At 49.6% G+C, this 25962-nt stretch overlaps 1 protein-coding gene across 3 annotated transcripts in view; it reads right to left on the reverse strand.

The window, feature by feature from the left end:
- The window catches only part of STK10 (serine/threonine kinase 10), a 140641-nt gene that overhangs the window by 77283 nt on the left and 37396 nt on the right, over positions 1–25962 (reverse strand). For 2 of the 3 annotated variants that reach the window (XM_043887671.1, XM_043887670.1), the window contains exon 2: positions 16589–16753. Coding sequence is in view for 1 of the 3 variants with exons in the window: in XM_043887670.1 (XP_043743605.1) it covers positions 16589–16753 (165 nt within the window). In the remaining 2 variants the exon portion in view is untranslated. Of the gene's footprint in view, positions 1–16588; positions 16754–19492; positions 19512–25962 lie in introns of those variants that run through there. The other variant, XM_043887672.1, reaches the window with a different exon arrangement.

Genomic DNA, 25962 nt, shown 5'->3' on the forward strand with positions numbered 1-25962 from the left:
CACAGGTCGGCCTCAGTTTCCCCATCCACGACAAGTAACAGGAACTGAGAGGCTTATTCTGTGCCCGGCCCTATGCCAAGTGCTTTGCATAAATTATCTTACCATTTGAAGTGGGTATTCTAAAAAATACCTCTGCCTCACAGGATTTATTGTGAGGATTAAAGGTAACAGGATTAAGGTAACAGATGCCTGGCTCTCAGAACACTACCTGGCACACAGTCAGTAAATGCTTAACAAATGCTACCCATTATTATCAGCATCTGCTGCTAAGTCGCTTCAGTCGTGTCCGACTCTGTGCGACCCCATAGATGACAGCCCACCAGGCTCCACCATCCCTGGGATTCTCCAGGCAAGAACACTGGAGTGGGTTGCCATTTCCTTCTCCAATGCATGAAAGTAAAAAGTGAAAGTGAAGTCACTCAGTCCTGTCTGACTCTTCGTGACCCCATGGACTGCAGCAGACCAGATTCCTTCATCCATGGGATTTTCCAGGCAAGAGTACTAGAGTGGGATGCCATTGCCTTCTCCACACAGCATCTGGTGATACTTTATTCCCATTTTACATATGAGGAAACTGAGGCTCAGAGAAATTAAAGTCACAGAAATAGTAAGTACCAGGGCCAGGACCCGAACTGGGACCTACCTGGGTACCAAGTCAGCTGCACTCACCACCATGAAGGAAGAGACCTAGTGACCCCATGCCCCCATCCCTGTGCCTCAGGAAAGAAGCAAAAAAATCGTGAGGCATAGCCTCCCAGCGGTGGGGGAAAAGGCTCCTGTCTCCCTGCTCCAGCACTTGCTGGGTCCCAGGGGTCAGCTCACACATACCAAGTGAGCTTGCTCACCCGGAGATAAAGGAGCCAAGATGTCACACCCCAGATAAGAGCAGGCTTGAACCACCCACGGGGTTTCAGACATCATCAACATGTACAGCCCGCAGGCAGCAGGACCAAGCCGGACCATCCTCAGGAGACAACTGAGGCATGCTCAAGCCATGCCCTGGAGACCACATGGTGCTCAAGGCCCGGGTCTCCTCCTTTCCCTGGCCCTCCCCAAGGCCAGCAGGAGTTACTGGGTACACAGAGATGCTCAGTAATTAAATGTTGGCAACACTCCTGGAGCCAAAAGTAAATAAAATTAAATGGACAAAAAAAAAATTAAATGGCAACCCTCTCCACTATTCTTGCCTGGAGAGTTCTATGGACAGGGGATCCTGGTGGGCTACAGTTCATGGGGTCACAAAGAGTCAGACATGCCCGAGCTCACCCTTGTGTAGGTCTGGACACAGCCCCAGACCTCCCTGTGATCCTGTGACTGTGCGGTCTAAACCGCTTTCCTGCTTCGAGCCTTAGTTTCCCTGCCTGGAAGACGAAGCCTCTAACAGCTGAAAGGTCATTGCAACACTGACATTTGACGGTCCAAGGTGACGGACATCACTTAATCATTAAGTATTATTATATTTAATATTTATAAAAGTGTGTTTATATCATAAATTATAAGAGCCTGAACCTGATTCGTGAACAGTGTTTGCTGAATGAATTTATGAAGAACAAAGAAATATGAATGAAACATTTCAGTGGCCTTCAGATGCCCAGAAGTCAGGGCAAAACTGCCAAAAAAATGACTCACATAGCTGATTCTGCAAAGAAAGCAAGCCAGTCCCTCCCTCTGTTGCTGCCCAAGAGAACAAAGATAATGACTGCCATTATTGAGTGCATAAGGCATACCAGGCCCTGTGCTGAGCATTTTACAAGCATTCATTTGCTTATTCCTGTAAGCAATTATATTTCTATTTTACAGATGTGGAAACTGAGGTTTGGTGGGGAAAGAGCCTCCCCAAAGCCACTAACCTCCTAAGTCCACAGAATGAGGGTAGAAACACAGGTCTAACCGACTCCCAAGATCCAAAGATAGCTGAAATGTGCCGCCAAAGGCAAGCCATTTCCCTCTCGAGAACTGCTTCTTCTTGGGGAAGGGGGTAGGTGCTGCCTCTTCACCTTCCTCTTCACCCCTTCTTTCCCAGGTCTCCCTGCCCTGAGAGGCACAGGGACACCCCATCAGCACAGAAGACAGAGGCTTCTGTTTGCTCCACAGAGACCTGTAGAAAGAAGGTCCCTGAAACACAACAGTGAACCCAAAAATGTCCCCAGCTTCTCAGCAGCTGGTCCCTGGAGGTGGAGTCGGGAACCTCCACACCTCTGAGCTCCAGGCCAGACAATGCGGCCATTGAGTGGGGCAGCCCACACCCACGAGGCCTCCGGAACGCAGGGCCTTGCTCCTCCGCCCCCAGCCCCACCCACCACGTTCACAGAGAAGGAATTCTGGTTCCCCTCGAGACTGGCAACTGAGTGCCCCCAGCAAGAAGGAAGAGCCTAGGGGTCGGCCTTGGGATTCCTAAGGAGTGTGGGGGGTCCTGTGAACGCAAGGGGGAACCGCTAAGCCTGTCCAGCACATCTGGCACACCCCCCGGTGGGGGTGGGAATTACTACACGAGATAACCGAGACAGCGCCAAGTGTGCTGGCTCCAGCCCCGGGGCACCCCTGGAATAGCACTGAGGTGATTCAAATTGGGGGTGCCTAACTCCTTCTGGTACTGTCTGACCCAGAAGTCAGGAGCACCGACTTCAGGGTCAATGTCCTCTGAGCTTGAGTCCAAATGCTGCCGCTGTGTGTCTCTAGGCAACACGCTACACCTCTCTGAGCCTCTAATAATATGTGCTCATCTGCAAATGGAGACAACACATTCTCAGCGTGATGGAGTCGTGGGAGAGTAAATGAGCCAGCAGCACATGGAAGAGCAAGCACCAGGCCTGGCGCCTGGCAGAGCATGACAGACGACAGTCACCAGCATCATGGGATGATTATCACCATCGCCACTCATCACACCAGGAAACCAGGGCTGGGGCCAGACTCCAGGGAGACGCAAACTGGATTTTCAGCCCCCAGGGGAGACACAAACAGATCTCTGTCTGCACAGATATTTTTGATCTCTTGACCATCTGTCTGTCCAGCCATCATTCCCGAAAACCAGGGGTAGAAGGGCTCCTGCCGCCAAAGAGAGGAGTGGCCCAGGGCCGTGCCCCCCAGAAGACAGCTCACAACCCACACGACCAGGAAATCAGGGTCACAGGAAGCACAGACACACCGCTGGGAGGCCTGCCTGCCTGCAAGGCCACACATTCTTCCACTAAAGCCATTCGAGGCTTGTGGCACGTGAGACAGTCCTCAGGGACAAGCGGGGCTGAAACCGAGGGAAGCGGGGTGGTGAGGTGGGCATGGCAGGCAGGGGCAGGGCGGGGCTGCTCACAGCCAAGGAGACCTCAAAGGGTGGGCGTCATGTTCTACTACATCCCCAGGCAACCCCCAGGCTTCCTCAACTTACCTCCTGTGGGATAATCTCCAAGGAATGAAACCTGAGTAAGTAAGGGGAGCCCAGGTTCCGACCTGGAGTCAGACATGCATGCGTGCTCAGTCACTCGGTCATGTCCGACCCTGTGACCCCACGACTAGCCCGCCAGGCTCTTCCGTCCATGGGGTTTTCCAGGCAAACCTGGGTTCTAATTCCGGCCCTGACGCTAACTAACCTTGAACAAGGAATGACCTTGGAACAAGTAAGCGTAGAGCGTGGACCCTCAGTTGGAACTACAGAATCTGCCACCTGGGGAGTGAACAAATGGGAAGACTTGGGGAAAGCCCAAGGCTCGGGACCTGGCACTTGGTGGGTGTGCTCCAATCCGTAACACCAGAGGCTGGATGCACGTGGGAAACTGAAATGAGCAGCCCACTCTCAGAGACAAGCCAAGCGCCAGTAGCAGCCCCAGAAAAAGTTGAAGGAACAATCTGAGAGCAGCAGAGAGGAGAGCAACAACACTGGGTGCCCTGGGCAAGTCCAAGCATCTATCTGGCTATACACTCTACAATTTTCCTTTCTTGTCTGCCTCCCCACCCCCACCCCACTGCCCCATAGAATGTGAATTCCTGAAGGGCAGGGCTTTGTGTCTGTGCCCTTAAGACTTCCGGGCACAGAGCTGATGCTCTGCAAACATTTGCTGGTGAACAAATAAATGAACGAGTGAGTCAGTGACTGAACAAGTGAATGGATGAACAGTGGCTGCCCCACCTGCTTCAGGGAGGGGGCGGCCCAGTCACATGAGAGCACGGATGTAGAATACCAGACACAGGTAGGAGGTACCGTGATGGGGACGCACAGGCTCTGCCACAGCGGCAAGCACTGACGGTCCCATCGGTGAGGACCCAAGTCTAAAGGCTCCTGAGACAGAGACCAGTGCGGGCACAGCCAGGAAGGAAGAAGCAGCCCCCGGGATCCAAGGAAGACGTAAGACAGCCTGTCACCTCCGGCTCATCCCTCTGCTTCCCCACTTCCCACCAAGGCCTGCGGTCACCTACTCGCATCAGGGCCAGGCTGGGCGTTAAGGCAGTGGGGCTGCCCAGGGGTGGCGGGGGGCAGATGGGCAGCAGGCGGCCGTCTACAGGCAACAGCGCTCAGCCCAGCTCATAGATGCCATCGGGAGTGTGAGCCCCTGTGGCTGGAGCTGCCGAACCTTCCAGTCAAGCCAGACACTTGGATTCTCACATGAAAAACACCAGCTTACGAAGGGTCACACTTCTGCAGAACTCTAGAGAAAGCCTGCCTTCGGTAAAGCCTGTGGGCCAGGTTTGCACATTTATCTGCCATCTAGACTTTGAACAACAGACATGACCTGTCTGCTGGGTGCCTGGCATGGGGCTCCTACTGTCTTGCCAGCTGGGACACACTGGGTTTCTAGTGAGGTTTGAGATCAGTATCATCACCCTTAATGCCCAGATGGGGAAAATGATGCTCAGAGACACACATGGGGTCACACAACAGCACACAGGCAGCCAGTCTCCAGCCCACATCTGAATGACTGCAAAGCCACTGCTTGAAGGACAGAAGGCAGGGAGGGTGTGTGTGAAGCTGGGACGGGACAGTGAGCGGTGAGGGGGTGGGAAGGTCACACAGGAGTGCTCCGGCGGGGATGACGGCTGGCCGATGGGCTCAGGGGGTGAACTAAGTGCTTGGGAATGTGGCAGGCAAATCCCTGGACCACAGAGTCACCCTTGTGCCTGTGAATGTGACCCAGAGACCGCAGCCCAGCCATTGCAACAGCAGGATTCCAGACAAAACCCCACGTTACCCCAGCCTGGCCATCCACAGCTCCTCGGTTCTACCTGCTCGGGGCTGAGGGTCCACTGTGCCCGAGGTGGAAGCTGGAGGGATTCCAAAGCCACAGGCCCCTCCCCACCAGACACTGCCAAGAAAAGCTCTGTAGGGTAACGGCTCTTCAAGTGGAGGAGGGGGGCCCAGACTGTGTCCTCTGATCAGTTCCCAGTGGTAGCCAGGGCTGGTACCCAGGGTGCGGGGGCACTGTGGCAGTGGGAGTCTGGCTGGTCTGGGTTGGAACCTGGCTGGGAGCCCTAAGCCAATCTTTCTCTCTCTCTCTCTCTCTCTCTCTCTCTCTCTCTGACCCTCAGTCTTCACACCCATAAAATGGGTTGACAACATCTCAATCCCATAGAACTGTGAGGATTTGGCAAGTTAATCACGACAGGGCCCAGCACGGGGAGGAAGTGTCCGGCAAAGGCCCGCTCTCTGTGCTCTTTTGCTGTCCTTCCCTCTCACCAATCCCCTGCCTCCTAATTCACCCTCTGGGCCAAGAAGTCACAAGTTTCTGCACCTGCGTCCCCTCCCTGGGCCGCACAGCACCCTGTCCGTGCAGCAGAAACGGTAAGAAGCAACAGCACGCTTCCCCGGAGGACTCAGAGCGCACAGACTCTCAAGCACTTTGTGCTCAGTCGCTCGGTTGTGCCCGACTCTTTGAGTCCTGTGGTCCTTTATGAAGTGCTATTATGATTACGTGTGTCCCCAGAGTGGATGCCCCTACATGCCTAATGCAGAAGGACACAGAGGTCAGTGCCAGGGAACGCCAGGAGCACCAGGATCCCGCAGGAAGAGGCGCTGCCCACAATTCTGCCCAGAAGGGCCACCACAGGGCACCAAGCTGGCCACAGACATGGAACTCAGACTTCAGAGACAAACAGGCAAGGGCAAAGGGAACCGACGTGGGCCAAAAGGCCTCCTTGGGATCACCCCTTCCGAGTCCCGGGCCCTGCAGGCCAGGAGACGGGGGCAGGGGAGGGACGGAGTCCCCTAGGGTCACAGAGAGCTGGTCCGAGACCCGAGATCTCAGGGCCCCAACTCCAGCGCAGTGCCCTTCGACTGCACTGAGGGACTCTCTAAATGCACGCTGCGCTGTCAGTGACTTTCTCATGTCACATTCTCTTTATAGTTCTTGTATTATTTTAAGGCCAGATATTCAATCTCTGTCGGTGACCAACGGCTACCCTCGGAGCCCAATGCGACAAGCCACAGAAACCCTGGTCGGTGACACGCGGTCACGTGAACACGTGTGGGCAGCGGGCCCCTCCCACCCACAGGCTGCTCCGTGACCCGGGCCGGCACTTCCCCTCGGAGAAGGCTCGCTTTCAGACAAGCAGTCACATTCTGGAAAGCCTGCAGTCACTCCTTCAGACTCACACGCACACACAACTCGGTGTTCATGCACAGGAAGTTCACATATGCCTCACAAGCCTATTTTTGGATTCCTTGCACCAGGAGTCCTGGTTGAAACACCCCCAGATCCGGGAAGCTCACTTATGGGCAAAGCAGCCCTGAGTATATGAAAAAAAAAGTCATCTTACACAATTTTCTGGGAACACAGTCCTCTTGGTTTTCTGTACTTTCCTCATTTGATAGAGACGTAGGATGAGAAATAGACCCTCTCACTTCTACTTTAAGAAAAACAGTGACAGATACAGAGACCAGACATGTAGTTGCCAAGGTGGAGGGGGACTGGGGAAGGAGGGTTTGGGAGTTTGGAATTCGCAGATGTGAACTATTATATACACGATGGACAAACAACAAGGTCCTACTGGTTGGCACAGGGAACTATTAGTCAATCAATATTCTATGATAAACCACAATGGAAAAGAATAGGAAAAGGATTACATATTCATAACTGAGCTATTCTACTGTACAGGAGAAATTAACACAACACGGTAAATCAACTGTAGTTTGATCATTTTTTTAAAAAAGAAAGAAAACCAGCGGTGTGTGCTGGTGACAAACAGCCCTCAGGCTCAGTATTGGGGGCGTCAGGGAGTAGTGAGTCTGAGGCGAATTAGCGAGCGAATCCCCACCTGAGGGGCCACTGCTGCCCAGCCTCAGGCAACCGCTGCCACATCTGCTGGTTGTTCTAAAAAAAAAAGTCCAAAGCCGACAAAATGCTACCAGCAAATTTCTAAAACCATCTTGTGTGCCAAACAAAACCTGCGTGGATCTGTCCTAGCCCGACATCCTCAGTTTGTGACCTAGCTCACAGCCTGACTGGCTCCTCCCAACAACACAAGACGCTGAGAGCGGGAAAGACACATGGTTCTCACCCGAGGGTGATGTGGTCCCCAGGGGACATCGGGCAACACAGAGGCAGAGGCCATGCACGTGTGATCAGTCATGTCTGACTATTATGACCCGATGGACTATAGCCTGCCAGGCTCCTCTGTCCATGGGATTCTCCAGGCCAGAATGTTGGAGTGGAGTGCCATTCCCTTCTCCAGGGGATCTTCCTGACACAGGAATCGAACCCAGGTCTTCAGCACTGCAAGCAGATTCTTTACCATCTAAGCCACCAGGGATAGAGGCAGAGACACAGCTAAACACCCTACAACACACAGGGCAGCTCCCTCCACACAGAAAATGATCCAAACCTTGACGCAGACCGGGCAGAGTCCAAAAGGCCTGGAAGCTCCTCTGGGGAACATGATGGGAGTGGGGGGAAGCTTGCCCCTCCAGCTTAGGGCAGCCGCTGCTTTTTCTATGGTTCCATTAGATTTCAACAGAGGGTTCCACAGCTAAAGATGCTAGGAAAGCGCAGGTGGAGATGATGCAAGTTGAGATATGACCTGGGGGAGCAAGACCACTGGCCTCCAGGGAGAGGTGGGCCCAAACACAACCTCTGTCCCGCAAGTGTTTCTGGACAAGCTAGGCCACCTCAGTCCTAAGAGGACCACCCCAACCTCTGGCCTTTCAGGCTTGGCCAGGCCCAAACGCACCAGCCAAAACAGTGCCCTGGCCTGGGGAGTGTCCCCAGGTGGAGGTCCTGAGACTGGGGCACTGCATGGCCCTGAGGGGGAGGAGTCCCTCCCCTGCTCACCCTCCTTGCCGAGCCCCGTCACTGCCAGGCACCGAGGAGGCCCATGGGGACCACATCCCTTCTACCGTGGAGTACAGGGCCAGGGAGGAAGGCTTTGGCAGGCAAAGGGATCGGGCCAGAATGGAGCAAACTGGTTTATTTTCCTTTAATACTATTTATGGCAAGTGGGCCCTACTTTTCCATTTAGAGTAGTAAGATGAAAGTTTCTTTTTCAATAAATATATTTAACTTCTAAAAAGTGAGTCACCTTAAACAAATACTAACTATTCCAGAGGTAGCAGAATGAATGAGATTTAGGAGAGGCAGCCCTACCAAGAGTGTTACTATAGCTCTTTAAGTCTGAGAATAACAAGGTTATCCCTGGGGGAGGTGGGGTGGGGAAATCCAGGAAGGCTCCCCGACTGTGGAGGCCTTCCGTGCTAAGCAAGGGTCACTGCTTTGTTTGGGAGTCAGCAAGGAGATTCCTGGGCTGATAAACTTGTGCAAAACGTTCTGAGGGCAGAGGGACTTCAGAACTCGACCTGTGCCAGGGCTCCAGGAGTGGAAGCCAGCCCTGCTGTGTGCGCATGAAAGGCCTTTCCTCACCCTGTGCAGATTTCATCATCCACCCTAACATCACTTTTCATCCTTTTGGCCAGTGGCATGATCACAGCAAAGCCTCAGCAAGGTTCACTGAGTCAAAGGCAGAAAGGTCAGAAGAGAAGAGGCTTCCAGAAACCCAGTATGAGGGCATAGTGGGAATGGAAAGAAAGAACTGTGAGAGGAGGGGAGAGGGAGTCAATGGCATTAACTAAGCACCCACTCTGGGCCAGACACTGCTGCCCATGCCCAACGTGCATACCTCACTTAATCCTTACAATGGACTAGGTTTTGTTATCATCATTCCCATTTTAGAGGTAAAGAGCTAGAGACTCAGCGGTTAGCTAAGATCTCAACTGGTGCTACAAGCCAGGACTGGTTCCCTCTTCCTCCACTGCAGGGCAGGGAAGAGGACAATGCATGAGACACACACGCAGAAGAATCAAGGGGACTCCGAGTAATTAATCACACTAATGGCTGAGGCCGAGAGCAGACCCTGGCCTGACTGAAACCGCCGCCCCGCCGAGGTCTCCCGACACCTACAACAAGACCACAACCCCTACCTACCTGTTCTCATCTCCTACCAACCACACCCCAACCCAGGCACACTGGCCCCTCGCTCCCTTTGAACGTGATAAGCACACTTTCACCTCGGGGGCCCTTGCTGACCCCTGGATCCTCCCTCAACTGGGTCCTTCTCGGAGAGGCCTCCCGCTGACCATGCATGAAAGGCGGCTTGCCCTGTTCCTAAGTCACACCTCTGATTTCATATCCATCATGGTCCTTATGGTTACCTGAATCATGTGTTTATGCGCTTATCGGCTGACTTCCTCACCAGACTGTAACCTCCTTCAGCACAAGAACTGTCTCTTGCCCCCACTGAATCCCTGGCCCCTAGAACAGGGCCTGGCACAGAGCAGGCGCTCCGCAATGTGTTCAAGGCCAGAGATAATCTGGTCTCCTTTCACGTGGGTCTCTGCCTCTCTTCCTTTGCCATCTTCCAGTCACAACTTTTGTCTGGTCCTTTACAGGCTCCACTGGTTCCTGCCTCAGGGCCTCTGAGAATACTTCCTGTTCTCTCTAGCTGGAAATTTCTGCTCTCTAAATTTCTGCAGGTCTGCTCTGCAGCCTGTCTTTGGGGCCTTAGCTAAAAGATCACCTCTTGAGAAAGGCCTTCCTTATTTGAAGCATCTGTCCCTGACATGCCTGCCCCCCTCCCACCAAGAACTTCCATCACATCTCCCAGTCTATTTTTCTTTCACACACTTATCACTTGCTGAAGTCCTCTCATTTACTTCTTTATCTGCTGCCATATTGTCCACTTCTACCACTAGACTCTGAGCCCAGTGAGGCCAGGGATCTGGCCGGCCTCGATCATTTCTGTATCCTCCGGGGGGGATCAGGACTGGGCACAAGGATGGAATTCAACAGACACTTGTTTACACGAATAAATGGAGAACCCTGTGATCTGACAGGGCTGCAGGCTTAATTCCTCCAAGATGACCCAAGCTTCTAGAGACAAAAGCCAGAAGTCCCATGGTGAACAGGTAACAGATCACAACAGCAGATCTGCTGTCCTGTCAGAAAGGCTGAGGGAAACCCGGGCTCAGAAGCCAATCAGAGGCGCTTGCAGAACCGTCACAGCTTGCCACGCAGGACTTCGCAGCCACCTTTGCTTCCTGGCCAGATTCTGCACAGGAAAGGCTTCCACCCTGCAAGCTACTGAAAGCTAGGGAACTGTTTCCGTCACAAACAAGGGCAACACCGCCCCGAGGCTGGGCTCTGTGGGCTGCGGGCGCTCTCCTGCCTCCACCCTCCCTAGGGCAGACCTCCACGCCTGCCTCTGCCCTGGATCAGCACCAGGGGAGCATGAAGACAGGGTCCTGCCTACCAGAGGAGGGAGATACCAGGACTGACACTTGCACTGAAATGAGACGGTAGGATGAGAGACAAGAAAGGAGCAGAGAGAAGAGGAAGAGGGGGTACGTTCCACCAAGCGGTCCCCGGGAAGAACTTAAAAGGCCTCATTGTGGAAGTAAAGGTCCGGCTGGCTCTGCAGATGACACTGCGGAGGGCTGCCTGGATGAAGGCCCGAGATGAGCAAAGACGTGGAGGTGCCACCTGCAAGTAGCCTGAAAGGCTGCAGAGAGAGGCCTGGGAAGATGCTGGCAGACAGACTATACCTAGCCCGTGTACCAGGTAATGGGTTTGGAATACATTCTGGAGAGCTGTGGAAGGGCTTTTCAAAGGGCAGTGTGACATGAGCAGGGTCTCTCATCCACAGTATCTGATGTCTGTACGTCTGCCCTTGTAACTAATTCATTGTGTGACTTTAGCTGAAATTCCAACACTTTGGCAACCTGATGCAAAGAACTGACTCATTGGAAAAGGCCCTGATGCTGGGAAAGAGTGAAGGTGGGAGGAGAAGGGGATGACAGAGGATGAGATTGTTTGACGGCATCACCGACACAATGGACATGAGCTTGAGTAAACTCCGGGAGTTGGTGATGGACAGGGAGGCCTGGCATGCTGCAGTCCATGGGGTCACAAAGAGTCAGACACGACTGAGCGACTGAACTAACTAAGACCCTCTCTGGTCCTCAGTTGTCTATTTTTCAAATGAGATGTTGGCTGCGTGACACTCAGCTGTAGCATTCCATGGTTTAGTCAACATAACACTCATCTGTATCCAGGGGTGTGCCAGAGCCAGCTTTCACTGGCTTGTGAGGACTGTGCTAAATTTTCAAGAATTCTTGTAACCTAGTAACATAATCTATGTTTAAAATTAAGTTAGGTAACCTTGTTATTTTAAAAATTGTATTAAAGACAACAAAGATGATACAAAACTCATCAATTATCTAATTATTATAGCACATTCTACTGTTATCTCTACTCTTGAAGTTGTTTAAATCTGTCATATCTGTATGGCAGAAATAACTTCATCATGGAGTGGTCCTACAGCTCTGTTAGTGACATTTTGTTTGAGTCTGAAATTGATCATGGTGGGAATATTTACACCACAGAAACTGGCAGATGATATCAACTAGGGCTGTTCTTTCCAGAGAGGTGACTGTTAAACATTTACCACTATGCCATTCCCACTCCCGTGTAGGAAAAGAGACCCAACCCTTGAAAGGCTTTCCCAGACATCAAAATCTGGTCAGGGCAAGGAGTGGGAACTGGGGAGGGGCAGTTATAAACCAAAGGAAATTCATGAGATCAGCCCAGGGTTTCCCGCATTCGCCTATTTGGGAGGCCTGGGTATACACCCAGAGTTGCATGGTCTACACTGTCTAATGCAACAGCCACTATGTGGCTCTTGAGCCACACAGAACCACATGTGGTTCTTGAGCACTTGAAACATGGCTAGTACAGAACTGTATGTATCAATCCATTCCCTTTTAATTAATTTAAATTTAAAAACTGATATTTGACTCTATTATTGGGATACATTTAAGAACATTGTAACAACCTGAGGACAGGAATCTACTTTTTCATCCAGAAATTTCATGACATCTAAATACAGAGGAAACCTTTCTGATGAAACTGTAGCTCCTAAATTGAGATGTGCTGTAAGTGTGCAACACACACTAGATTTGAAAACTTCAAATGGAAAACTACTAAAATATCTCATCAATATTTTTTTATTGATTACATGTCAGAATGATAATGTTTTATATACTATGTTAAATAAATTATATTACTTAATTTCATCAGTTTCTTTTTGCTTTAATGCAGTAATTAGAAATTTTTAAATTATACATATGGCTCACATTATATTTCTATTGGATAGTGCTAGTTTAGAATAACACTTGCACCATTTGTATTCAAAAGCAGAAGTGATCATAAGAAACTACGAGAAGGGTTTTGTGAAGGTTACAAACTCTAGAAGAAAATGAGTCAATCTTGTCAGATTGTAGGTGGGGTGGTTTGGTGAGTGACCTCCGCCCCACCTGGGAAAAGTCCGTCCCGACCGCCACGGCCGGGCAAGACACCCAGGATGTGAGGGAAACAGTCAGCTTCTCATCCTAAGGTCCAGCCCCTGAAAGCAGACTCTAGGTCAGGGCTGATTTTGTCAAAGACACCCACACAGAAAAGCTGGCCCCTGGAGCCACACAGAAGACCTGAGCCTGGCCACAAGATGGGGCCAAGAATCATCTCACAGAAGGAAACACCAAAAAGTTGGTGCCCTTTAACCTAGTATTTGAGAAGGAGACTCCTCTCTTCCACACTTCCGTCCACGTTGCTTCAGACGGCCCTTCCTTCTCTTACCCCTTGCAGAACTCCTATGCATTCTTAAGATCCAGTTCAAATGTTCCTTTCTCTAAACCCTTTTCTGACCAATGATGTTCCCATCTCACATCCTTGGACTTCTGGCCTAGTCCATTCTGACCACTTCCTGGCGGGCTTAGGTGCTCTCCCTCTTGCCCCCTCAAACCTGATTTCTTTCTAAATGTGTGTCTCTCCCCCATGAGACTGCCACTGGGTCCCTATTACCTTCAGCAATAGTTATCAAACTTCATCAAGCATCAGAGTCACCTAGAAGGCTCCTTACAACAGATGGCAGGGCCCCTTCCCAGAGTTTCTGATTCAGCAGCTCTGAGTTGGGACCTAATATTCAGCATTTCTAACCAGGTCGGTGGTGCTGCTGCTGCCGCTACTGGTCTGAGAGGCTGTACTTTGAGAACCACTGATCTAAAAGACCAAGTGTAAACCTTCTCCTTGGCATTCAAGGCCCTCCACAACCCTGCCTCCAACGACCACCCTCATTTTTTACAATATGCTGGTAGACCCACCAATCCTAGGATACCCAGGATCCCAACATGTCAGAGCTCTGCCACCTCCACACCTCGGCCCAGGCTGATCCTGCTTGAAATCCTCTGCCCTTCTTAATCCACCCAGTCCCAGGGCCACCTTCCTTGATTTCACAATGTCTACTAAAACCCAAATCAAAAATGAGAGGTAACACCTTTAAAGGTCTACAAAGTAACAAATGTACACTGTAGGGGCGGCCAAAGAAGGGGTGAGAAATGATTTTGGCCACAGCAGCAGCCCTGGATAAGAAAGTACCAGCCTAAAGTGACAACCTTGGGACAGAAAATTCTGGTGTATCTATTTAACCAACTTCACCACAGTCACTGTCCAGTTACAAACTGTCCTTTTCCTTCATCAGGTTTTCTAGCTCTGCCACTTTCTAGCTGTGTGGCCTAGCAGGGGAGGGGGGAGACTGACTTAGCATCTTCCTTTCTCACTTTCATCTGTAGGATGAAGATAAAGCAACAGCATCAAAGAATATGATTAAATGACATAATGCGAGTAAAATGTACAGCAAAAGGCCCAGCACACAGTGAGCCTTCAATAAATATTAGCTGCTATTGGCGTTATCTCTGGACTTGAAAAAGTAATGAACTTGGTAAACTGCCACAAACAATAATGGGAACAGATATATAAAAGATGTTTTTCTCAATGCATATGTAATTAGCAATCCAGTGAAGGCTGACTAAATGGAGAGCTGGATGGATAGATGGATGCGTGTGTGTGTTGTGGGTAGGTGGTGAGATGGAAAAACTCAATTGTATGATATCAAAAGTGGCTCTGTGAGGCCAGTATGACGATAGACACTTAAAAATCTTGAAAATTCTCCTAAAGAGATTCTCAAGTAGGAACACACAAATTTCAAAGATGCCCATCACAGAGCTGTTTATAACAGCAATAAAAAACAAAAGCAACAGCCTAACTGCTTAATTGTCAGAAGATGGAATTCTACAGAAAAAGAGAAGATGAAGATGCAGGTGTTTCCCTAAAATATGAAAAGTCATTCTTAATATGTCTTAAACAAGAAGAGTAAGAGTGAAGTAGCAAGTCTGGAATAAGTTCATCCTTTAAAAAAAACCTGTGTATATATAGAAAAAGTCTAGAAAAATTTATTATGTTATTTAAAATGATTATCTTTGGTGTAAAGATTCAGGTGACATTAATCTTTTGCTTTTCTGTATACTCTCATTTTTCTGATAACCATGTATTTAAAATTTTAATTTCTTAAAAGAATAAAAACTTTCTAAAAAGCAGCTCCATGAATCAAGACAGAAGAAATCCACTGTGTCAGCTGTGTGTCCACAAGCAAGGCGCCTGCCCTCTCTGTCACCTCCTCCCCGCCTGGGTCACCATCCAAGGTGCCAGAGACAGTGAACGAGGAAGGGCTTTGAAATCTTCAGCTGATAGTCAGGTGATGGTGGCTTTACTGCTCCCAGTGACATCTAGAAGACTCCCCAAGGAGATGCTCAGAGAAACAAAAGGAAGCTGGCCTCAGCTGGCGAGCAACCAGTTTTAGTGGGCAAAGCTCTGGTCCACTGTCTGGTAGATAGCCAAGTTTCTCATCCCCTTCAGACACTGGCTTTCCTCATTTCTCTGAAATGAGAGGGATGAACTTTGACAGTGGTTTCTAAACCACTCCTTTGGTTTTCTTAAATAACAGGATCCTTTTCTCAAATGAAACACAGATTTCCCCATTAAGTATCAGTAGTTCTGTTCCTAAAAATCAGGCATTCTGACTCCAAGAATCAACTTGGTGTCTATTTCCTATTATTTCAAATGGGAAAAATTATAAAGCATGACATAGCAACTCAGACTGCCCAATAATTTCCTAAAATATATCTAACACTCTCCCTGTACATGATAAACTATCATGATAGGAGGTCCAATGCTTAAAACATTCCCTCCTGGGAACTCCCTGGTGGTTAAGACTCAATACTGCCCCTGCCACTGGCCCAGGTTTCACACTTGATTGGGGAAATAAGATCCCACACGATGTGCAACCAAAAAAAAAAAATCCCCTCCCGACCACCAAATCATTACTGACAACCGGTCCCCGTGGCGCCCCGAGTCTGGGCTGCTCACGCAGAGCTGTTCCCTCCCAGAGGCCCGGGCCCCTGACACGTGCTCCCTTTGCAAACCGTCTACCGGTGAGCCTGACAGTTTTCCAGTTGCATCTATTAATTCATGAGATTTCCTGCACATCATTTCATTACGAATGTTCGGCTGAGCTTGGCAGTCACAAATATGATGTTTGATGGGTACAATACTGGCTGAAAAGAGAGTATGGAAAACGTACCCTCTAGGAAGTTTGGGTTTTATAAACTGAGAGGCTAGAAGAATGTCAATGGGGGAGCCATTCCGCAGGGCAGGCTCTGAAAATCAGGGCACCCCAGAATTCCTCCAAGGGGATGCTGAGTTGGGAAGGTGGGGCTTTGATGCACCTGCACTGTGCATCTTAAAATATGAGGTTGCAGCCAGAGAGTGGGGGCTATTACAGGGCCCCCTCTAGTGCTGCCGTTGAAAGGAAGGCCCCTGGAGCAGCTGCCACAGCGGCAGTGACGACGCCACCAGAACAAGTAATAAAATAGCTCACACTCAGCGAGCTCTGACATGGGCCAGCTGCTCTTCCAAGCATGAATTAGCTCACTGCATCTCTAGAACAACGCAGTGCGCTAGGTACTGGCATCATCCCCATCTTACAGCCGGGGAAACTGAGGCAAGGAGAAGTTAGTAACTTGAGGCCTGGCAGTAGAGCTTCTGAACTCCTTTCTGCTCCACACCACCACACTCAGCCCCAAAGTGGAGAGGCTCTGCAGAAAGGGGAGGGCACTCCAGCCCCTGCCCTCAAAGCAGAAGCGGAGGAAGAGCTGAGGCCCTCAGAGCTGGGCAGGGTCTGGTGGTTTCACCACGGGAGCTGGGGAGGCAGGCGGAGGCAAGCTTACCCACAGCTTCCCGTCGTAGTAGTAGGCGCCCAGGAGCTTCACGATGTAGGGGTGGTCACAGGTGGCCAGGATCTCGATCTCCACGATGTAATCCTCCAGCTCCTCCTCACTGTTGGTCTCGATTACTTTGGCCGCGGCCAAGGCACCCGTCTCCTTGTTCTTGGCCTGAAAAGCAGAAACATGGAAGGTCAGCAGGCATGGTCGGCAGGAAGCCGACCCCTGGGGCTAGCTCAGAGAGGCCCGAGTCAGGGGAAACACAGGCCGGATGTCCAGATGCAAACACGGGGCTGCAGCAGAACGTCCGCTGTTCTGAACAACGGTCAGCGCTCACTCACAATGTCAGCACAGTGGGGCATGTGAGACAAACAATGGTCTGTGGTTAGTAACAAAAATTTTAAGTACAAGACACCTGTACTATGGGATAAATAAAAATGCAAGAACAGCATAGCTCTACAAACAGCCTGGAAAGACTCCTGGCTGTTCTGTAAAAGATCCAAGTCACTGAAAAATAAAAAGTGGTATGATGCTTTTTATATTAAAAAAAATGGAAAACTACTTTTTCATAAATGCTCACACATGAAATGTAAATGCATGGAAAACTCTGGAAAGATACTGCCTAACAGTAGGCTGGGGAGGAGCCTGAAACGGGGACAGAGACAAAGGACACTTTTACTCTCCCTGTATTGCTTTAAAATGTTAAAAGAATGTTTCGAGCATTTATTTGCATTATGTCACATATATTAAAAGCAAAATTAAAAGAGTTTTTCGTAGATGTACTTCACCTGGTCCTAACAACACTTTCTTATTTGATGAAAAAGAGAGTAAGAGGATTTCACATCTACAAGGATAGATATAACTCTCTAAAAACAGAAAATAAGTGTTGAGGATGTGGAAAAACTGGTACCTCTGTGCATTGCTAGTGGGCAGAAAAGCGGTACAGCTGCTGTGGAAAAGAGCTTGGCAGTTTCTCAAAAGGTTAAACATAGAACTACCATACGGCCCAGCAGTTCCACTCCTAGGCATATTTGCAAAAGACCTGCAAGCAGGAATTTGAGCAGTCTCTGTACACCAATATTCATAGCAGTGCTATTCACAAGAGCCAAATGGTGGAAACAGCCCGAGTGTCCATCAGCAGATGAATGAAGTAATGAAATAGGGTACAGTCAGTCCTCCTGTATCCTAAGTTCCACATCCTCAGATTCAACCAACTGAAGATCAAAAATATTCAGGAAAAAAAATCAGAAAGTTCCAAAAAGCAAAGCTGGAATTTGTCACGTGCCTGGCAACTATTTACATATCATCTACATCATATTTACAACTATTTACATAGCATTTACATAGACTTCGGTATCAAATGTAATCTACAGATGTTTAAAGTATACAGGAGAACGTGCACAGCTTATATGGAAATACTACGCCATTGATGTAACAGACTTGAACACCCATGGATTTTGGTATCTGTGGGGTTGTCCCGGAACCAGTCTTCCTGGGAGGATGATTTACACATTCAGTGGAGTACTATTTAGTCTTAAAAAGAAAGGAAATTCTGGCACAAGCTAGATGAATGATGCTTCATGGATGAATCTGGAGGACATTATGCTAAGTAAGAAATAATACAGTCACAAAAGGACAAATATCACATAATTCCACATAAATAAGGTATGTAGAATAGTCAATAAACTACTTTCATAGAGAAAGAAAGTAGAATAGAGGCTGCCAGGGGCTGGTTACCAGCAGGAATGAAGAGTGAAGTGTTTAGTGGGTACAGAGTTTCTCTTTGGGATGAGGCAAAAGTTCTAGAAATGGATAGAGGGGAAAACGGAACAAACACTGTGAACATACCTAATACCACTGAATTGTACAGTTAGAACTTGCTAAAACAGTCTATTTTATGCTCTGCATATTTAACCACAATTAAAACTGAGAGTGAGTGAGAGAGAAATAACTGTGTAAGCAGTGCAAGCGATTTCACCCACAATGAGCTAGTGCCCAGGAGAAGGGGCAGAGCCCAGCCGGTCCTGGGAAGCCTTGGGGTGGGGGGCACGTCTGGGAGCACCCACCCACTGTGCCGCTGGTCAGGGGAAAGGGAATCCCCAGGTTGAAGAGAGCACACCTTCCTACAACACGGGCCTAAAGGCCAGCCGCTCGTCTGCAGCCTTTGAACAGCAGTCTGGAGGAAAGCGCATGAAAACTGGGCCACCCTAGACTTCACCACCTCGGTGCTGCTCCGAGGACAGCACCACACGGCAGTGCCTAACAGAACAGCTCCGCCACCTGAGCCGATGGGCACGCTGACGGTTGCACCACCCAGCACCCTGCGGAGGACAGCGCGCGTTCACCGCACCTCGCACGGTAACCCTTCTGCGGACTAGAGAGAGGGACAAGGCTGGAACCTGAGAGGCAGCCCAGAATCTGAACCTGGGTCCTCTAACCTTCAGCATTCTGGCACTGCACACTCCTCGCCAAGGTCCCCCGTCACCCCAGAACTCAGGAGCCTCTGAGACCAGATGCCCCGCCCGTGGTACCGGTGATCCAGACCCATCCACCCCCACCCCGGCCCCAGGGAGCTCAGGGGCCAGCTGGGGAGACCCAGCTCTGCCGGCAGCGGTGAGACAGTGCCTACAGGGAGTGGGCGTGGAAACTGGGAGCGGGCGCCACGCCTGCCAGGGAACCTTCTGGAAGGAAGTGACGCCAAAAGGCAACTTGTACGCTCATTTGTAAATTTATTCTCAGTTTAGGTAAACATTTCCATTAACTGAGCCACCAAGCCCGCAGGTTCCACAGTGACAGTAACGCTTTTGCATTTCTCAAGGGCCCACTCCACATGGGACGCTTGTCTACACTTCGACACGTGGTAACTCGTTTATCTCCCCAACCACCCTGCCAGGTATGTGCGACTGTTACCTCGGATGAGGAGACCGTGCGGAGTCCCAGCAGCTCGGGTGACGCAGCTGAACGGGAACACAGGCAGCCCTGCTCACGGCTCCGCACTGCTGGTGGCCACGCGGTCTAGGGAACTTTCCACGTCTGGCCCAGAAGCTCAATTCAGGCAACGGACTTTCGTGTGGGGCCATTCCCTGAGGCCACCGTCTATCCTAGACACCCTGCTCACCCGGCCCGCCTGGGTCAGGGCCTCCCCCCAAACCCAGTTTTGAAAACTTGCTTGGAACGCCTTAGAAATTCATCAGTTAAGCAATCAGGCGCTCTCTCTCTCTCTCACACACACTTAACTGATGATGTACCTGCCCTTTCATTTCTTGTAAAGCTGATTTTTTTCTGTCCCACTAGAAGACCATCAAAGCATCCTTTCACAGTCCAGCACTCACGCTCCTCCTCCTGTCCAGATCCAGAAGCAAAGTTAAGGCCCACTCTGCTCATTTACAGAAAAGACAGTAGAGGGCTTAGCAAGTAGCTGCGGCCAGAGCCAGGTGACCGAGGCAACCACCGTGACCACGCCCTCCGAGCCCCTGCCACAGCAGAGCAGGGCCGGCTAAACTAGCAAAGGCTGCCTGCACCTATCCATCTTTCACTCCCGAGAGCTGGTGAAGGAGGCTGCAGTCACCTTTTCCCGGGTGTCCTTTAAAGGACTCCTCTCCTGCAGGTAGAAGAGGACCGGGCAGGGGCTGTTTTCCGGGAGCATTAAACCTGCCTTGCCCTCCACCCTGAAAGGCAGCACTGACCACAGGTCCAGCCTCAGGCAGGGTGCCAACATCAGTACTGAGGAACGCCCGCCTGGCACCTCTCTCTGAGTTCACGGGGACCCAGAGCCTGCCAGAGAGGGGCTGGTAGCAATCATGGCACATGAAGTGACCTGGCCAAGTCAAATTCTCTAAAAGCCTGGTTAAGGCAGTGTCAACTGAAAAAAAATGCACGTGAGAGCTGTGAGTTAAGTTTTATTTGGGGCAAAATGAGGACTATAGCCCAGGAGACAGCATTTCAGACAGCTCTGAGAGACTGCTCCAAAGAGGCAGGGGGAAGATTAGTATGTATGTGATTTTGGTCAAAGAGGAGTATGTGCAATCAAGCACATATTTTTTGCAGAAGATGTCTGCTAGTCATGAAAAACTGATGTCACTATAAAGGATTTTAGTGCTTTTCTAGATACGAGAAGATGCAAGACTACTCATAAAATTGTCTCCTGAAAACATCTACCTGAAGACCTGTTCTGCCAGTTTTTCCCAGTGCACAGAGTGCCTTGTTTCTAATCTCCACTCTGAACTCCCTTCAGGGGGTGTTGAAGGTCAGCAGCTCATAATCTAATCCTTGTAGAGGTAGATGGCAAGTGCCAGTGTAGGTGACAGCAGCAATTTATCACCTGAAAGCCACAGAGAAAGTAATAATCGCTGATTATAAAACAGTTAACACTGTCTGAGCACTCACTACATGCTGGGACAGGCCTTAAACCGAATTTCTCACTTCGTCCTCAACTCAACCCTTAGAGACAAATACCAGCATTCCCAGTAAACAGATGAGGAAACAGACTCAGAGAGTCACAGTAAATGCCTCAGGTCACATAGCACATGGGAGGGTGAAGGGTGAATCCAAATCCAGCCTGCCTATCTCAAAGAGCCTGAGCTCTACATCACTTCTCAGCATCCCGTCCTGGCAAGGGCCCAGTGTTCCCTGCGCCACCTCCTCCCTTTGCTAAAGATAAATGACAACCACAGCCAAGAGCAACCACTCATTGTCAGAGTGCTTGGTAGCTGCGGAGGACTAGAGATGCCAGGACTTAATCTGCCCAGGAGTGAGGTGTCAGCCACCATGCCCATTTCCCAGACGAGCAGACTGAAGCCCAGAGAGACATCAGGACCCACCCAGGATGGGGAGCTGCAGTGGTCCTGCTCCCAGCCCCGTGTTTACTACACGGGGCTGGTGGGAACCAGCTTATTCTCCATTCATTCATTCAAGCATCATTTACGGAGTGCCTATTATTTGTGAGGCACTTTTCCAGTGAAGAATTTCCTCCTAAAGGCTGGAATTATTGCCCTCCCATAACATAATTCACCCTTCCCTGATCTTTCTTCAGAGGAGCCAACCCACTCTCATTCCCAGTCCCCAAGCTGTAATGGGGCTGATCCCACCACCACCTCTAAAAGCAGGCAGATAACTTATGCCGTCCAATCAGTACACTGCATTCCATCTTACCACAGTGATTGGTTCAAGGATAGACATGTGATCAAGTCAGCCAATGAAATGCAATCTCAGAATACTGCCCTAAGCCCTCTTTCACTGCTAGCCTCTGGCACTGCCTACCACAGTCAGGCTGCCAGGTCACTGTCCTCCCAAGGGGAGCCTGAAGGTGAAACTAACTCCAAAGTAGCAGAGCTTAGAGAGGGCCCAAGAAGACACTGCTAGATCCCCTCAATTAATTTTTACAAGAGCATGGTATTATTAAGAGTCTCTTTCTTTCTTTCAGCAAAAATTGTTATTTTTAATCAGTCAAATAGGGTAAACAAGCATAATTGTCACCTTTTTGTTAAGCAGTAGAAAAAAAAGATATTTTGTAAAGTCTTTCACCTAGAAAGAATTAAAGTATTCAAATATGCTGAGATACTAGTATACTAGCTATGTATATATATGTAGACATATACCATAAATGTGTACATAATAATGCATCAGTCAGGGACACAGAACTGCCATATGACCCAGCAATCCCACTCCTGGGCATACACACCGAGGAAACCAGATCTGAAAGAGACACGTGTACCCCAGTGTTCATCGCAGCACTGTTTATAATAGCCAGGACATGGACGCAACCTAGATGCCCATCAGATGAATGGATAAGGAAGTTGTGGTACATATACACAACGGAATATTACTAAGCCATTAAAAAGAATACATTTGAATCAGTTCTAATGAGATGGATAAAACTGAGGCCCATTATACAGAGTGAAGTAAGCCGGAAAGATAAACACCAATACAATATACTAACGCATATATATGGAATTTAGAAAGATGGTAACGATAACCCTATATGCAAGACAGAAAAAGAGACACAGATGTATAGAACAGACTTTTGGACTCTATGGGAGAAGGCAAGGGTGGGATGATCTGAGAGAACAGCATCGAAACATGTATATTATCAAGTGTGAAACAGATCACCAGCCCAGGTTGGATGCATGAGACAAGTGCTCAGGGCTGGTGCACTGGGAAGACCCAGAGGGATGGGATGGGGAGGGAAGTGGGAGGGGGGATCGGGATGGGGAACACATGTAAATCTATGGCTGATTCATGTCAATGTATGGCAAAAACCACTACAATATTGTAAAGTAATTAGCCTCCAACTAATAAAAATAATTGGGAAAAAAAAAATAATGCATCAGTCAGCTCAGTTCAGTTCAGTCGGTCAGTCCTGTCCCAATCTTTGTGACCCCATGAATCACAGCACGCCAGGCCTCCCTGTCTATCACCAACTCCCGGAGTTTACTCAAACCCATGTCCATCGAGTTGGTGATGCCATCCAGCCATCTCATCCTCTGTCGTCCCCTTCTCCTCCTGCCCCCAGTCCCTCCCAGCATCAGGGTCTTTTCCAATGAGTCAACTCTTCGCATGAGGTGGCCAAAGTATTGGAGTTTCAGCTTCAGCATCAGCCCTTCCAATGAACACCCAGGACTGATCTCCTTTAGGATGGACTGGTTGGATCTCCTTGCAGTCCAAGGGACTCTCAAGAGTCTTCTCGAACACCACACTTCAAAAGCATCAATTGTTCAGCACTCAGCTTTCTTCACAGTCCAACTCTCATAACGTAGAATAAATACATATAATAAAATACCTAACATTAAAACTATCCTGAATGTGATTTATTCCTTGTCTGACATTTCAAAATGCATTTCTGAATTTTGTAGCTCCTTTTGGTAGACATTAGGGCCATTATTTATCATTGCATTGTGATTAAGTATGTCCAGGTTCACAAAACTTGTAGAGAACAAGAGTGATGGACACTCAGGTTTACTATTCAGTGAAGAAGACACAGTGACTGCCCTTAAGTTCTAACATGAGATTATAGGATGGAGCATATGAAAGCAGCTTGGCTTCTCTTGGTCTGGAACTTGAGAATACATACATCTATAACAGCCTCATTATATACATGCAAGAAAACTGCTGCTCAGAAAGGTGAAGTCACTTGCTCAAGGTCACAGAGTAGGTAAAAGAGCAGGGCTGGAAGTTAAATAGAAGCCTGTGTGACTTCAAAATCCATGTTTCTGACCATTTTGCCAGAGGTTCCTGTAAATTCTGCAGTAGGAGAAAGGGGAAATGATAGCCAAGCTCTCTCCAGAGTCTGATGTGAGGGCAGCTTGGAGAGTGGGTGGGTACTGGAAAGCTAAAGGTTGTCCACGTGGATGGGACACAGTGGGAGTTGACAGACAAGAAGTCATATAAAGAACAAACGGCCATCTGTGGCCTCTGACGTCCATGTCTCCCACCGACTGAGGCAAGACTGGGGTCCAGCGAAGGACGGACGGCAAGAGCCCCCACCCAGCCCTCCACTGCTGGCCAGCGGTGACTAACGCCTCGCCCCACACCCTTGAGAGCAGACACACACAGTGGCCACTTGTGTTTTCTGCCCAGGCACCTCTCTGGAACAATCCCCCCCCTTGTGCAGCACAGGGGCCCGGCCCCAAGGAGGTGGGAACAACCCTTCCAGCAGAAGCCCTGCCCAAGCCAAGGGGCCCAGCCAGGGGCTGAGGGCTTCCTGAAAGTCACCCACACAGCCACCGCTAGCTGGGGACGGCCCCCAGGCCCTCCCTGCCCTCCTGGCTGCAGCCTGACCACTGTGTCCCTCCCTCCCCCTCCTCCAGGAAAAGGACTGATATCACAGAACACAGGGACCAGAAAGAACTCAGTCGCCCCTCTCAAACCCCAGCTCCCAGTCCCCAGTCTGCAGCTGGGGAAACTGAGTTTGTGAAGGTTATGCAGTGCCCAGAGTGCAGTCTGCGGCGACTGCGTTATCTGCAGAACCAGGTAAATGAGAGCGCAAAAGCTGAAGGGCCTGATTGGCGGGGGCGGGGGGTGGGGGCTCCTGTTGCCAGGGCACCACTCACTTCAGGCCTGGGAGCCCATGGAGCTGCCTGGAAATGAATCCTAAAGTGGGGCAGCAGGGGGACTAACCTGCATCTGTTTTCCCCTGAGGACTCACAGCACCAGCTGCTTTTGGGAACGGCCTCTCTTTCACTCTTCGTGCAAGAGTTTCAGGAAGGGCTGAGCCCCCCAGTCCTGGCACACAGCCCAGCCCAGCCCCTCAGTCTGGACCCTCTCGGTCACACCTAGTGGCAGGCCAACAGGGCTGCACCCAAGTGGTCTTTTGGGTTTTTTTTTATTTTTTGCTAAACTTATCAGCAAATACATCTTTTTTTTCTTTCTCCTGGGTTGCTGAACTGTAAGATGGGAAGGCTAGAGGTCTTGGAGCCCTTTGGAGAGCCTGCCTGAGGATGAGGCCACGACCAGGGAGGCCACAATGGAGGAAGGCGCACACTGAGGGTCTGTGGGACACCTGGAGCCAGCCGGTCCTGAAGCAGGCCCTGCCCTTAGACTCCTTTTGGATGACTGTCTTTTGCCACCAAAAAGGAAATGAGCCCCCAGCTCTGCGGTTGTTCTAGCAGCCAGTAGACACCTATGAAAACACTTCACCACGCAGAGCTACCTTCACTCCCAAAGGCACCATGATCTACAAAGTGACCTTTACTGCGGCTTCTGAGGGCCTGACAGATAAAATGGGATCCGCAACCCAGATGGGAAATGTAGTTACTAACAGGCCCCAGGCAAACAGATTCTTCTGCCAAAAGACTCCTCCTCCCAGAAAGCAGAGAAGGTCACATTACACTTTTGAATTAACAAAGAAGGAAAAATGATAACCTCCAATGCTGGTAAGCAAACAAATGGTAAAATAGGTAAACTCATTACTGATGAGAACATAGACAGATTCAATCTCATAAAGATCAAAATTGGCAACAGATTTTCAGAGCCTAGAAAATACCTTTTAAGCCTATTAGCACTCACTCCTGAGAATGTAAGGCCAGGAAACAATTCCAAAAAAGACAACAGAAAACATGTACTAGGATCAAATTCACATTAGCCCACAATAATGGCAAAAAAAGTGGAAATAACCTAAATATTCAACCCAAGGATGATAGTTAAATTACTTAGTGGGATATTAAGCAATCCTTTAAAATGATAAACAGGAAAATAATATAATAATAAGAAAAAGAGAATTGAGCGATAATAATAAGTAAATGAAGCTGGATGATAAAATTATAGCTAAGCTATAACTGAATCTGCCTGCAATGCGGGAGACCCAGGTTCGATTCCCTGAAGAAGGGAATGGCAACCCACTCCAGTGTTCTTGCCTGGAGAATCCCATGGACAGAGAAGCCTGG

Source organism: Cervus elaphus, chromosome 25 (genome assembly GCF_910594005.1).
Source record: "Cervus elaphus chromosome 25, mCerEla1.1, whole genome shotgun sequence".
NCBI lineage: Eukaryota > Metazoa > Chordata > Mammalia > Artiodactyla > Cervidae > Cervus > Cervus elaphus.